Source organism: Colossoma macropomum, unplaced genomic scaffold, assembly GCF_904425465.1.
Source record: "Colossoma macropomum unplaced genomic scaffold, Colossoma_macropomum, whole genome shotgun sequence".
NCBI classification, from domain to species: domain Eukaryota; kingdom Metazoa; phylum Chordata; class Actinopteri; order Characiformes; family Serrasalmidae; genus Colossoma; species Colossoma macropomum.
Window position 1 is genome coordinate 37,604 of NW_023495386.1, and position 16,215 is coordinate 53,818.

The following is a 16,215-nucleotide window of genomic DNA, read 5'->3' on the forward strand; positions in this document are numbered from 1 at the left end:
GAACATGTTGTATCGCTCTATCGAGGAAAAGTTATATCGCGATAATTATCGTTATCGTTTTATCGCCCAGCCCTAGCTTACATGTAGCAATATTAATATTTCAACACTTCAATGACCTCGTAATTCAGAGGATCCAGTGATATTCGAGAGAAGAATATTCATAGGAGAAAATGTTTTGGGTTCTGAACATTTTAATTTAACATAGGGTGCGACAGAGGCAACTTTTTGAAAACCCCATTCATTCTGGCCATAGAGAAATCAAGCTCAGACCCGGAGTTCCTAATATGGGCATAAGAACATGGCGCCGACTACAAAACGACAACATGTCTACAGTGGTCTATGTCCTAGTATAGGCTAAAAATATCAACAAAAGCGCAGACTTACTTTGCTCTGCTTTAAGCTTTAGCTATAGCCTCTTTTCTCACATCTTCCGCAGCAAACTTTTCTGCAAAAGTAGAAGAGTTACTTGTAAAATGTCTCTTAACGTTCGACTTTTTACGAGGTTAAAGTCAGCTTCTCGTTTGAATTTTCCCTTTCCACCCTAAATTGTGCCTGAGGCGCCAGAACGTAACTGCTGCACCATTTAAGGTGGAATGGGAAAATTCAAACAAGAAGCTGACTTCAGCTTCACGACTTTTTAGTGTTTGACAGTTTCTTGTTGCATACTAAACGTATCAGGAAACTAGCTGGAGTATGCAAATATAAATGCAAATAAGTCAGATTGTCTCAAAATTATCAATGTTCGTCTTCAATCTCTCTCTCTGCCGTTTTGTTAGCTGCTAAATAGATGAGACTGTTGTCTGTATCGCTGTGTGACCAGCTGTCTGAGCGCCAATCTTCAGGATTAAAGGGTGAATAAGCAGTTCTACATATAATTCCAGCGTTTAAGATCATTTATTGTTAAAACTTTGCTAGAACGAAATGCAGAGCTTTATTTTACTGCACATAACGATTGTTTTATTTGTACCTAAAAATCTAATTCTGCTGTGGAGCCGCAACAGGGCAGTAAAAGAGCCACGTGTTGCCGACCCCTGGCTTAGTTAACCCTTGTTAAATGCTTAGTATATACTGCTTTAGACATTAATCATAAATTGGACCCATATTATAAACTGCAACTAAACTTTATAATGTTGTTGTACATATATATAATGTTCACTACACTTTACTATAATGTATTCATGAAAAACATTTGCAGTGCTATAAAACACTGAAAGATAAAACTTGAATGAAAAGTGAATGCAAAAGTTCTCTTTATTCAGACCTTTTTTTGAATGTATAATGCATTGGCATACAAGGATAGGGTTGGGCAAGTTGAGGTGCTAAATCTAGCTTAGCTGGCAGACTAACTACTGCATGCTATCAAACAGGCTTGAGTGTTAATCAAGGACACTGTCTTGATAAGTCCAATAATTAATTTGGGGGTCCAGATAACCTTTCAAGCAAGGCACAGTTCAGACAGCTGCAGTTAACTGCTAACATTACTGTCTATTATTATTGTCTGGGCAAGGCATATTTGGGGTAGAGGTTAGCTGCATAGACAGCCTGTGATCAAACATATTTACAGTAAGTAAACTTAGAATAAAAAGTCTTGTTGCATTCAGTTTTCACTTTTTTTCAGTTTTAATTGTCTGTCAACTGTCAATGTTTTTAGTGTTTCAAAGTATATGCATCACAAAAAGCAAAATAATAAATAACTACTTAAAGCAACTACTATGTAATTTTTTTGTCAAAATGAAAGAAGTAGCAGTAGAGTCAGGATTATTAGCATTAATCAAATGATTAATTGACTATTATTAAATATTAGGTGTTAATATTAAAAATATTTTGTATTATCTTATCAAGTTAATGTTTAATATTTCACATGGTAGCATTTATTATTATAGTAAGATCGATCATTAGCAAAGTCTTAGAAGATTATTAGTTGCTATTTATTAGGACTCCTTATACCACAATTTTTTTTAATCAAATCTGCCACGATCTCCATATTATACTAGGCATTCATGAGTAGCGAAATGTCTCATTATTATTAAATTACATTGATTCTAAACTTGCAATTGGTAGTGTAGAAATGTAGTTAACACACTCTGTATTACTGTAATAAATGGGGAAGGAAAAAAGCAATACACCACTAATACTAATATGTATGCAATTTTCTACCTGTGTGCAACACGTTTAAACTCACATCAGGATTTAGTGAATTGTTCTCAGAGGTCTTAGTAGAAAATAAAATGTGTGTGAAGCCATCCTGTTTCTTCACCACAATGTCCCTATAGCGATAAGCACTCTCCGTCTGTCGAACGCTGAAGCGCAGGCGTTTGTCGAATGTAGAACGTTCCTCAACCCTCCGTTTTCCTATTAGGCCTGCTACACCTGAGCCAGCTGCTACCCCTGCCACGCCACTCTGGAAGCTTGCCACCCCATTGGCTGATGAGGCCTCCATAAGTGTAGAGGGACCTTTGTAAAAATAGCAAGAAATCCGAATGTTAAAAGTGTCATCTTAATTTGAACAGTATCATTTGTATTTTTTTTAACTGTATTCTAAGAATGTGGAATGTACTTTTACAGAAAAAAAGTACCAAAACCACTTACCATTACACTATGCAATCCTAAAACTACTAATGTCTTAAATGTATGGACAGTATTAGATACATCACAGCCTAAACATTGTGTACTATACCTTAAAGAAGTCACTGCAAAATATAGTTGTATGCAAAAGTTTGAAAATATCTGGTCAAATTACATATTTTGTTGATTTTCTAAGTGAAAATAAGTTAACAACACAAACTTAAATATGTTTTTAAAATAATATGTAGGCCATATTTTGATTTTTGTTTTTTTCCCCCAAATATGTTTAATTCAGCAAATGAGCAGTAATTGTGTGAGACAATGTGCAGAAGTGTGTTTTCTGTAGCGAATGTGTTATTTTCACTTAGAAAATCAACTAAACATGCCATGTGACCTGGGGCGTAAAAATGCCTTATTTTTTTTACAATTTAACAATTTACTTAAAAATATCCAGACCCACCTTCTATTATACTGTGCAAAAGTCACCCTTACGTTTATTTAATTTCCAGTCAAAGTGGCTTTTAAGTAAGTTATTAATTTTTCAATGTCAGAAAAAAGCAGGAAGTATATAACAGAAAATTACACAAAAGCCTCCAACACAACACTGAGCATAACAAAATCTATCAGTATTTCATTTGTCCACCTTCATATTTTGTAAGGCTGACCTGAATAATCTGAATACTCAAGTATTTGTTTGTTGAGTCTGTATTCAGTTGTCAATTTTGTATTTGAAAGCTTTGTCTTTTTCCAGTTAAAAAAAAAAGAATTTCCAAAAAAATGATTAAAAGGGCTCCCGAGTAGTGCACCTGTGTAAGCATTGGCCCACTTACCAGGAGCTTGTGAGTTCTATACCCAGTGACGCTATAGCCTTTCATGGCAAAAAGAGCACAAATGGCCACGCTATGTGTGTGTGCAGAATGATCAATAGAGAAAATAGGACGCTGGACAATACCATACTTCTGTATTAGAGGTGTTACTAGGATGCCATCTTTGGGTGGGCAACAAGAACAATGTTGCTTTTCCTAAACAGTGTATGTAGAACAACGACAAGTTTAATCGGGGGTAGGCAAAAGGAATACAATTAGAATATCTGATTTTGGTAGGGGGGTCCAGGGCATTACTCAGTGGGGGGGGAACAGAACTCTGTAAACCTTTTCTTATGATGAGCACTGTATGAACTAGAGGGGACAACTTATGAGCAAATTTTACTGTGGATCATCAGTAGGCTACAACAGAATAGAATGCACAGGGTCAGGCAGCAGTGCCTGTATGTTAAACATCTGTATGATGAGCTACGATAGATAGATAAAACGATGTCTAGGCCCAATATGATTAGCAGATACAAATAAGGCTTTAGTGTTAGCGTTGCTTCTGTGTGTAATGTAAAATTTCTAGATTGCAATTGAGAAGTTAAACATCAATAAAGGTCAAAGAAGACGAACGCGATTAAGCTAGAACTGAGACAGTATAAAGAAATGCTCTGGTTGCCCACTGAGGGCAATTAAATCACACAGGCTGCTTGCTGAATGCTGCATTTAGCTTTAAGATGATGTTAAATACATGATTGGATTACCACATATAACATAAGCTATGATGTTAATGGGGGAGCTAGAACAAAAAAAATATAGCTCAAGGCACATTTTTTTATATGGGAAGCTAGGATATCAGTTTCCAGCAAATAGAAATGGATTAATTATATTATTTTCAATGACATTTGTGAAGTGTATTTGGTGTTTTCAGTGATGCATTTTGCAATTTCTGTAAGTTTGGGATCTTTTTGAACAAACAGCCTAATCCACATTCTTCTGATGGCCTCATCTCTGTTCCCCTGATGGTGCCCACGAAGAGCTCGCTCATTTACTATGACAAATTGAATGACCTAACCTAACATTAGGGGTGTATCGATTCTTAGATGCATCATGATGCGGACGTGGACAATTCTAAATCAATTCACAAATGTCAAAAATCGATTTTCTAAATTTTAATTGATAACATAATGTTGACGGAATGCAAAAGACGGAACTTGGAAGTGCGGAAGCGCAGCGCCTGGACAGTCTGTGACATGCACATAACAAAGACACAAATGGATGAGCAAGAAATCCGATCGTCACTCTCTGCATTTAAAGCTAGGTCGGGGTCAGCAACCCAAATGTTAAGAGCCATTTTGTCCTTTCAACAAAAATCAAACCACCTTGGGAGACACAACATTTTATGACCAATACATCCTAGTATGTGCTAATGACCTAGTATAAACGTAAACACAGACTTTCCTCTGTTTAAAGCTTTTGCTCAGCTATAGCTGCTTTCCTCCTGTCTCTGGCAGGACACTTCTCTTTAACAGTAGAATAGTTTCTTGTAAAATGTCTCTCAACATTCCACTTCTTACGAGGCTGAAGTCAGTTTCTCATTCACCAGCTTCTTGTTTGAATTTTCCCGTTCCAGCTTAAATGGTGCCTGAGGTGCCAGAATGTAACTGCTGCACCATTTAAGGTGGAACAGAAAAATTCGAAAGTGAAGCTGACTTCAGCTTCACAACTTCAGTGTTTGACAGTTTCTTGTTGCAGATTAAAAGTACCAGAAAACCAGCTACAGTCCATCTGTCTCCAAATGTTTGTCCTAAATCTTTCTCTTTGCCTTTTTGATAGTTACTAGATAGGTGAGATTGTCTGAATTGCTATGTGACCTGCAGTCTGCATATCAACCTTCAGGGTTATAGGGTGGTGAATTAGCAGCATTTAAGACCATTTATTGTTAAAACAGTGTTAGAACGATCAGCAGAGCTTTATTTCACTCCAAAGAAAGATTATTTTATTTTTACCTAAAATCTAATTCTGCTGTGGAGCGGCAATAGGGCTGTAAAAGGGCCGTGTGATGCCGACCCCTGAGCTAAGATATGAAGCACTTTGGCTTCTATGAAGTTGAAGGGAAAAAGGACCTGAACGGGAACCACATTACATGCAGGTTGTGTCACACTTAAATATTGAAACGACAAACATGAGAAACCATAATACACATTTCCACCCGTTTTCTGCCCAGTTGTAGTTGCTGCCAACCAGAGGACCATCGAGCAAGTGATGTCAAAGCTTCCACCCAACTTCATTATGGATCATTACAAATACTTTGCTTTAAAACTACCAAGTCCTCACACAGTGAGAAAAAAAAGAAATCACGTATAGAAAAAAAGATGCATCAAGATGAAATCATTTTTTCATCGCCTCACAGCCCTCTGAATCGTAGTCAAATTGAATTGTGCCTAGAGATTCCCACCCCTACCTATCATGGTACATGTTCTTTTCTATCTGGGTTTGACCCAGTAGTTGCATGATACTTTCACCTGTCTCTGCACGATGCTGATATTCCTGCCATGCAGACATTGCTTTAACACGAGGAATACAGGAGGCATGTTTAAGGAAACCACAGTCTCATTCAAGTGCTCTCTTCCAAATAATGTATCCACGTTTCATGCATATGTCCTCTCATTTGGAACTGGAAACACCAAATTTGTAACAGGCAAAGCAAAAGCAAGCATCACATGAGACATATACTCTATATTCTAGCCATACGTCAGGACTGGTGCTAACCTACAAGCAAGCTTTGCAGTTTGTCGAAATGGGCATCTGGGATAACTACTTATAATTGGCTGGGACGGGCTATATTTAGGTCAGGAGCGAACACAGCAGAGCTGATGTGTCTGGATTTTGTGGAGGACGGAGGTTTGCTGCCCGCGACACCGAGGCAGTAATGCTTTGCTCAGTGTTGGTAGATTACCAGCTGTTTTTAATGAGCCACCTGTCCATGCTGGAAGATTTACCTAGCTAACTAACCAAAACTAATTGTGTTGCTTTCTGTAAAATTATTTTTTACCTACTCCACAAGCCAACTTCAGTGAAAAGCAACAAATCAGCTATAGCTAGCCTGGAGCTGGGTATTCACTAAACTAGTGGCCACCAAATGAGCTGGCAACTTAAAAGAAATACGTTGCTTGCAAAACGTGCAAACTTAGCTGTGGAACTATATAAGACTACAAATATAATTATAAGAACCAGAGAAAAGAATTAACCTTTTAAAAGGTATTAACAGTTTTACTTGGATTGCTGAGAGCAGCTAGTTAGCTACAAACTGGTTTAGCAGTTCACTGCACCATGTCTGCACCATATATGTGAAGAAATGCCTAGTTTGACAATAACGTAAAGAAGGAGCACTAACTAAGCACATCCACACCTTCAGCCAGTAGGAAAGCAGTGCATTTTAGATGAGTAATAACAAAATTATCTATGACAAAAAAACTATGAACACTCAAAGAATAGGGATAACACTGAATTTTGTTTCAGAGTTTTCATTTAATGGGCAGAGGCCAGCCCACCTGCAGACATGTCCCCATTCTGTATAATGTTCTGTTAAATATGTTTTCTGCTTTTTATTGTTGTACTTAAATAACTTAATGGCTGTTTTGATGGGAAATTAAATAATAAAGGGTGGTATCTGAGTTTTGCACAGTATTGTATGAAAATTGTGATGCCAAAGTATCAATAATATCAGTTTAAATCAGTCACATATAGTAAAAATACAACATTATGTCATTTTTACGATACATGATGTGTAGGGTATGGCAATATTTTATTTTTCTAATATTTTAAAGGTCTGAATGGGCACAATGCACCGGCATTTTTTTGGAAAGTGTTGCAAGCATCAAAATTAGATGACTGCATATAATGAAGACAATGAAGCGTGTGGGTGTACACACACACAGACAGTTTTTTACATTTAAATTTTCAAATACTGTGGAGCACTGAAGCCAAATTAAGGAGGATCAATTTTGTTCTCTTACTAAGGACATATCATTTATCACCATTCTAGTATAAAACGTATTGCCATACTTTTCCCATTCAGTGTACGAACAGCAGCAGGTGTAATTGGGACTTGAGGTGGAGGGAGAGCTGTCTGTGTCCTGGGCCGTGTGCCCATGCGTGCCCGCTCCTGTCCTGGCCCTAAAACAAGTCCTACAGACTTCTCTTGCAGTGCCACTTCAGGGGGCACAATATCTGGCTCCTGCCCGCCTTGGTCCAGACTATGTGCTGCCTCACTAGGAGACTCCTCAGAGTCAGCCCGACTGTTCATTGGGCTTTTTGGCACTAGGATTTTAATTCCAGACTTAGCCAAGTCCATACTACAGCGTAAAGTGCTTACAGTATGACCTAAGGTTGGGGTGGTGCTTGCTGTGCTTGCTGACTCAGTAGTGCTGCTGAGACTGACACCTGCAGAGCATTGGAATTTCTGGTTAGTCAAAAAAGGTTGTTGCTCTGTGTCTGCATCGTAATTGGAGTCCTTATTATCTAACAAAGTGTGCGGTGGGGGCAGTTGTTTTGTAACACTGGTAGAAGGCATGCTTAGGGAGGATGGAGAAATCCTTCCCATAGCAGGGTTCACACCGCTGTTATGTGGTTGAGGCCTGTTCATCTGTTTGCGTGCATTGTTGCTGCTCAGACCCATACTGGGAGACCTGCGTGTAGAGCGTAGGCTTGTTCCGTCTCTCTGCCTATCACTGTGCTGGCGGTTAAATTCACTGATGAATTCAATGCAGCTGGCCAGATTAGCCTCTGGTTCCCAAGTGTCTCCTTCAAAGCCATAGCCTCTCCAGCGGACCAAATATTCCATTTTCCCTTTCTTGTTTTTACGTTTACCAACAATTCTCTCAACCTAAAGAGAAGGAAAAAAGATAATATACAGTTTAGTTTACCTATCCTAATCATTTCTAATCAGAAAACAAAACAGGTAACAAGAGATACATAAAACATGATCTACAAAAATGGCTGTCATTCTTATATGGTTTAACCAAAGCAGAAGAACCGTTGTAAAAACAGTTTGCAAATTATCTAGATATCTGCATGAATGGCTCCTAACATTCATTCAAACAGGACACAAATTTTAAATAACCTAATTAAACAGATGTTTTACACAATCAAAATTATTAGAAGGTATTTGTCAATTTCTCTAACCCAAAGTATTTCATGTATATTTTTGAACCTTGATGACCCAATTCATGTAACACCACAGCATTTCAGTGATGTTTATTTACTACTATGACAGATGTACATCACATTTTGCAAGTCATGCAGAAATCCAGATGACTGCAAAATTTTCACATTCAGCAGTAGACCATGCAAGCTCACAGAGCAGTACTGCACAGTCCTGAAGTGAGTAGCATATAAAAAAAAAAATTAACCTAATCTCTGTTGCATTGCTTAGTATATAGTTCCTATGGAAGCAACATCAGCACAAAAAATGTGCACCGGGAACTTCATGAAACTGGTTTGCATGGCCAAGCAGCTGCACACAAGCCGAAGATCATTATATCATCGCCACTGGAAACTGGAACAGTGGAAACTGGCAGTCTGATGAACAAATCTGCGTTTGGCTGATGCCAGGAGAACGCTATCTACTGGAATACATAAAACCAACAATAGAGTTTTGTAGAAGAGGGATAATGGTCCTGGGCTGGAGCTGTTCTTTAGGGTTTGGGCTAAGCCCCTTGGTTCCAGCAAACGGTAATGTTACAGAATACAAAGACACTTTAGACAGTCATATGCTTGCAAATTTGTGGCCACACTTTGGGGAAGGCCTTTTACTGTTCCAGCATGACTATGCCCCTGTGCACACAGCAAGGACATGGTCTGATGAATTTGGTGTGGAGGAACTCCACTGGCCTGCATTTGACTGCACTGAACTCCTTGGGAAGAACTGGAACATTGATTGCGAATCAGGCCTTCTTGTCCAATATCAGTGTCAGACCTTGCAAATGCTGTTTTGACTGAATGGACACAAATTCCCAGACACAAAAAAAATCTTTTGTAACATCTTCCCAGAGAAGTGAAGGCTGTTAGAGTTGCAAAGGGGGGCCAACTCTATATTAATGCCCACGGTTTAAATGGGATGTCCAACAAGCTCATACACTATATAGACAAAGATACTGGGACACACCTCTTAATCAAGGAATTCAGATGATTTCAGTCCCATTGCCACAGGTGTATAATATCAAGCACCTAGCCAATATCAAGCACCTAGCCATGCAGTCTTTACAAACATTTGTGAAAGATTGGGTCCTTCTAAAGAGCTCACTGAATTCGAGTGTGGTAGTGTGATAGGATGCCACTATTGCAACAAGTCAGTTTGTGAAATTTCTTCCTTACTAGATACTTCACAATCAACTGTAAGTGGTATTATTGAAAAGTAATACCACTTTTCCAAACCTCCTCTGGAATTTCTGGAATTAACAACAGCACAAAAACTGCACCAGGAGCTACACGGCATGGGTTTCCCACACAGCCTCTTTACTTCTCATATGATCACTTTCATTTTGCTCATAAAGCTTAACATCCACATACTTGAGACAAGAAAAGGTTACCTGAGTGCCACTGTCTTCAAGAAACTCGCATGCATGCATGAAATATGCATAAAATGCACATAAGATCACAAATTATTCATAATGTAGCCTAATTTGTATTTCCAAAAAAATAAAAATAAAAAACATAACAATATATTACAAATATTTAATACATCACTCTGCCCTATCACAGAGCCACCGTTTCATTTCCAGTCCAGAACAAAGAACAAAGCAACAAAAGAGCATTCAATACCAGTCAGGATTCTAGTCACAGATAAGCATAGTTCTGGGGAAGGGCAACAGATCTCAAATGGACTGAATATACTCAGTTCAGTTCAATATTTAAATAAGGAAAAAACAATCTCTGCAATACTGCCTAGGTCAGGCCACCTCTCTAAACACTTCCTAGAGCCTAGTCCACAAATACACAGGTATTTTTTGAAACAGAGATTTCCTCCTGTGTTGCTGGACAAAGCAGTGACCACCGTAGCGCATTCTGACACCTATGTTCTTCAATATAGTGTAAGAGTAACCGTACATTTATGTGTAAACAGTCCTGTTAGCAATGTTAAAATAGTCCCCCATGCCCACCTCATGTAAATAAAGGAGATAACTAAACTTTCAGCAGGACAATGACCCAAAGCACACTTCTAAGGCAACATTGGAGTGGCTTAAAAATGAAGAAAATTTATGTCCTGGAGTGGCCCATTCAGAGTTCTGAGTACAAGCATCAGAAATCTGTAAAGTTGTATCCCAACTAAATAGGCAGAACGTGAGCAGTTTTGCAAAGGGGGAATGGGCAAAACTTACTTTACTTACTTACCTAATTAAATCAATACTTTTTATTGTTCTTTTTTCATTTTTGGAAACAAACAAAAAAAAGGTTCTGATTCACAAATAAAAAAAATCTCAGCCTCATCTCAAAATACGCTGTGGCAATCTTTTATGTGAAAAATATAATCTAGGACTGAATACATTTTTTCAAGGCAGTTCATATGTTGGTTCCCTTAGGTAACTAACAAAGGACTAATGTAACTAATGCAAAGGACTCTTTAGGTTAATTTCCAGTTCACTGGAGACAGCTGATCTTTGTATTCTGCTGATTGCTCATACAACAAATGCTTGCCATAATTACATTATTATTTTCACATACAGTACTTTATATGTTAAGCTCTAGCGTAACTCAGAAATCAATGACACAAATCACACAAATCTGTAGCAAAACTATTTGACCTTACTAGCCACACAGAACTTATTTACTTTATCTTCAGTTTGTTTATTTCTCAGACAAGTGCTGATTTTGCACTGTTGGCTATGCATAATACTTTTTGCGCCATCAGGCCTGTTGTGTTCAAACTATTTGTCTTAACTGTACTGCATATTTTACTGCACACCACACACTTCAGTCTTTGTTTTTTGATTTTGTTCATTCTGTCTCCTATTGTCATACATTATACTGTTATAATCAACATTTACATGACATATATGGTTGTGTGGTCTCTTATACTAGCAGTACTCTAATGCTCTGGCACTACATTTTGAATGTTTCCTTCAGATATGAGGAGGACCCTGCTACTCATGCAATGCTGTTGGCTCTGACATCATCCTTGATTGCATACTCCAGAAGTGCACCCATGAAGAAATCTTCAATATCTCCCTGGCACAGGCTGCTGTCCTCACCTACTTCAAATTACCCACCACCACCATCACCCCAGTGCCAAACAAGTTTCCAGTCTTAACGACTATCACTATGTTATAGCTAACTTGGGGTAACATGAAACAAAGCAATGTTACAGTACTGTATGAAACAAAGCAGTGCTCTATTTCTCTACCAGCCACAGCACACCACTCAGCACTTTGCAACTGCAGCACTAAATTCAACCCAGAAATAGACCACAAACGTTACATTTAAAAAAAAGCAGTCCAGCTATAGCCTTTAAGATAAACAGACAAATGCCAACTACCTGCTGCCTCAGCTAACATTACTAGCCTTGTCACATTGTTTTCCACCTATCTTTTTGTTCGAAAACAGCAAGTTTTTGAAGAGCTTTTACCAAATGAATCCTGAAAACTGACATTTTACTAGTTTTATTAAATCTGTGTGACAGAGTTTAACAGGACCTGGAGTTTGATGTGTATCTGTGCATTTCTGTGACATTTTCTGTGTAGTATCACTTTGCTTCCTGCAAGACATGTAGCAGCACTGCTGCCAATCCTGAATTTTATTTATTTTTTTGGTGAGCAAGATCAACAATATCAGGCATCTCCTTGCACTTTTTCAGACATATCCTATCCAAGCTGTAATACAAAGGACTCCAAAGGAGTTTACTACTCAAGCAGTAAAAATTGCACAGCACTTATTTTTTACCATTTAGCCCCTTTGACATAACACCTAACATCTTAAAAAGTTATAGGGACCTCTCATCCCTTATCTGCAACATGATGTCCTCTACTGCTGCTTTTAACTGTGGGATGCCTCAGGGTTTCATCTTGGGGCCAATATTATTCTTTCTCTACATTCTTCCTTTAAACTGCCTAAATACAATGTTTTAATAATTCTTCTCACTTTTATGCTGATGACACACAGTTGTAGCTGTCGTTAAATTCAATGATTTCAGCCAGTGAGGCAATCTGAGTGACTGGCAGTTATCACGAACTGGACAAAAGTTAATGATTCTCTTTTTTGTATAAATGCCTTATTTATATACATGCCTGTTTTGTGGAGATACTGAAAAAGTTGTTTATGCTTTTATATCATGACACCTGGATTACTGCAAAGTACTATTAACCTGTCTTAGTCTGAGAGACATAGATCACTGGCTCTATAAGGATGTTGCAGTATTATTTCAGGTCTTGCTGGACGTGCGTTGTGATTGTGTCTTGAATTAAGGGGGGGCTGTCTCAAAAGGCCTGCAAATAGGCCTAGGTAACTTTTTACACCACTGGAAGATGACCAATAAGAACACACTCAGCCTCGATTGCTTCTATCAAAACAGTACAGAGAATCTATGTGCCTACTTTTAATACTCTGGAAAAAAATGCATTATAAGCATTACTGGAAAAAAGAAGAAGAAAAGAAAAAGAATATCACAACATTTGATTCTGAATGGCTTCTTGACGCAGAGAGTGAAAAGAGACAGCACATACAATAATAACACAATCACAGAGCTCCAAGTCCTGGCGGTATAAAAGTAAGTTAACACTGCATGAGAACAGTTCCTTGTGCAATAAATAGGCTTACTTTAAACTAGTTATTGCTAAGTGAAGTAATACATCAAATCTGATTTAATATTTGATCAAAAAATGGGCCAATACTTATGCAGTTGTCCACAGAAAATCCAGTTTCATTATACCAAAAAAGTCAAAAGTACAAATGCGCAACAGTAAATTGGTAATGTATTTTTTGTTATGTTATTACTGCTTTGTGTGCAGTCGTGTTTTGTGAAAAAAATCATCTTTTTTGCCATGTCTTCTCATTTTTTTACATTAAAACAAAATGTCTCAGCCTCAAACCTTCTGATTCAGAATATAACTTGAAAGTAAATGTATCTGATTATATAACTATGCAACTACTTATTGAACGAAACACTTATGTATATTATAGGAAAATGGTAATAATATCTACATACTTTGAAGGTTTGAAAGAAAGTAATGGTTTTCCTTGAAAGGATCACAATAAATATAAATTCCTAGAATGATATCTCTCTCACATTGGTTTGTGCTCACAGACCGACAAAATGATAGATGTTGAATCAGCTGGTAACCAAAATTTTAGATATTTTTCCAAGGCCAGTTATTCTGTGCCAAATCCTTTACTCCAATTCAAACCTCTGATGTTTTGTCACATTTGCAGGACAGTAATGGACATTCCATGAAATGAGAAGCAGTTTAAGGAAAGTCCTGAAATTTTAAGTACAGCTTTGACAACTTTGTTCTTCTGCTGAATAACTAACAGTCAAAAACAGGGTTCGTACAGGTGCTTGAAATCCTTGAAAATGCTTGAATTTTAATGTTGTATTTTCAGAGTTTGAAAAGTGCTGGAATTTCGGATAAAGTGCTTGAAAATGCATGAAATTGTTTGAAATTGTAACTGTATTTCTTTCACAACAAATAGCTACCTGAATGAATAGTTTAGTTATTAGATGGAGAAATAAAATAAACCGCAGCCTAAAATGAAACTACTCCATCTGGGCTTGCTTGCATGTCAGCGTGTGTGATAGTGATGGGAATTACGGCTCTTTTTGGTCAACCAAGATCATCTGGCTCGGCTCATCCAGAAGTACCAACTCTTTTGGCTCCCAAACTGCTTTTCATTATACCAATATCTTCCAATATTTAGTTTAAAGGCTTCCCAGATGAGTATAAGCCGTTACTGCAGTATCCTTGATTTCAAAAGAAACGACGGATGAGCAGTCCATAAACATTTATATCTTACTCTGCAAACAGCCAATTAGACTCAACCAGACTAACTAATAATGACTTACATAAAACCCAACGTATATAAGCATTTTTATTCAGCTAAGCTTTTACAAAAAACAAATTTCCATGCAAACGTGTGTAAAATCAGTCTATTTCAAATAAAAGAACTGCAATTAAAGTATAACACTTATACTAGCTACTTGTTCTTATGCTAACATTAGACCACATGTGAAAACACATACGTGGTTATCACATTAGCTACTTCACATGTCTTTGGGTTATGCTGCACTACAAGCAATTCTGTGATATTTCTAACTACAGAATCAGACTGGATTCATTCTTTTCTAATCCAGTATTTCCTGCTGACATCAGCTTGATATCGATACTGTATATCATGCTGGCATCACCGAGAATTTTTAGCAAACTTAATTCTATATTGTATTCCTTTATGTTCATTATAGCAACTTAATCATGTCAGCTGCACACTGTACACTTTGAGATGGATCCTGGACAGCCAACGAAGGAGCCAGCAGGTCCTCATTATTACATAGAAAAAGTTCTCACACATTTAAGTTTGAAGTCATTACATTTCTTAGGCCTAGCACGGAAGCTAGCTGTAAAATTCCAAAGCATATTACATGCAAATGTTAAATAGTGAAATACTTTAATTTTATTGAAAGTACAACCCCATTTCCAAAAAAGTAAGGATGCTGTGCAAAATGTAAATAAAAACAAAATGCAATGATGTGCAAATCATTCAAACCCTATATTTAATTGAAAATAGTACATAGACAACATATCAAACATTTTATTTTTATTGTTTTTTTGAAAAGTATGTGCCCATTTTGAATTTGATGCCAACAACACGTTCCCAAAAAGGTTGGGACGGGGGCAACAAAAGGCTGGTAAAGTTGTGTAATGCTAAAAACACCTGGTGGTTGATTGGCAACACGTCAGTAACATGATTGGGTATAAAATGAGCATCTCAGAAAGGCTGAGATTTTCAGAAATAAGGATGAGGAGGTGTTCGCCACTCTGTGAAAGGCTGCACGAGCAAATAGTGGAACAATTCAAGAATAATGCTTCTCAACATAATAAAAAGGAAAAGTTCTTTGCTATCATCTACAGTACATAATAACATTAAAAGATTCAGAGAATCTGGAGTCATCTCTGTATGCAAGGGACAAGGCCAAAAACTAGTATTTGCTGGCCATGATCTTTAGGCTCTCAGGCGGCACTGCATTAAAAACAGACATGATTCTGTAGTGGAAATCACTGCATGGGCTCAGAAACACTTCTGAAAAAATCAACATTTGAAATTCTTTTTGGAAATCACGGACACTGCGTCCTACGCACTAAAGACCATCAGACTTGTTATCAGTGCACAGTTCAAAAGCCAGTATTCATGATGGCATAGGGGTGCATTAGTGCACATGGCATGGGCGACGTGCACATCTGTGAAGGCACCATTAATGATGAACGATATATACATGTTTTGGCAACATATGCTGCCTTCCAGATGATGTCTTTTTCAGGGAAGACCCTGCTTATTTCAGCAAGACAATGCCAAACTACATTCTGCATGTAATACAACAGCATTGCTCTGTATAAAAAGTCCAGGTGCTAAACTGGCCTGCCTGCAGTCCAGACCTGTCACCCACTGATAACATTTAACACATTATGAAATGAAAAATACGACAAAGAAGACCCTGAACTGTTGAGCAGCTGAAATCCTATATCAAGCAAGAATGGGAAAACATTTCACTTTCAAAACTGCAGCAGTTGGTCTCCTCTGTTCCCAAACGCTTACAGAGTGTTGTTGAAAGAAGAGGTGATCAAACACATTGGTA

At 37.7% G+C, this 16,215-nt stretch overlaps 1 protein-coding gene across 1 annotated transcript in view; it reads right to left on the reverse strand.

Annotated features, from left to right (window-relative positions):
- Positions 1 to 16,215, reverse strand: part of cdyl (chromodomain protein, Y-like) — a 32,346-nt gene that overhangs the window by 14,832 nt on the left and 1,299 nt on the right. Inside the window, exons 2-3 of the mRNA XM_036562399.1 lie at positions 7,443 to 8,262; positions 2,183 to 2,454 (exon numbers count right to left, since the gene is read on the reverse strand). Of these exons, the coding sequence (XP_036418292.1) occupies positions 2,183 to 2,454; positions 7,443 to 8,262 (1,092 nt within the window). The remainder of the gene's footprint in view (positions 1 to 2,182; positions 2,455 to 7,442; positions 8,263 to 16,215) is intronic.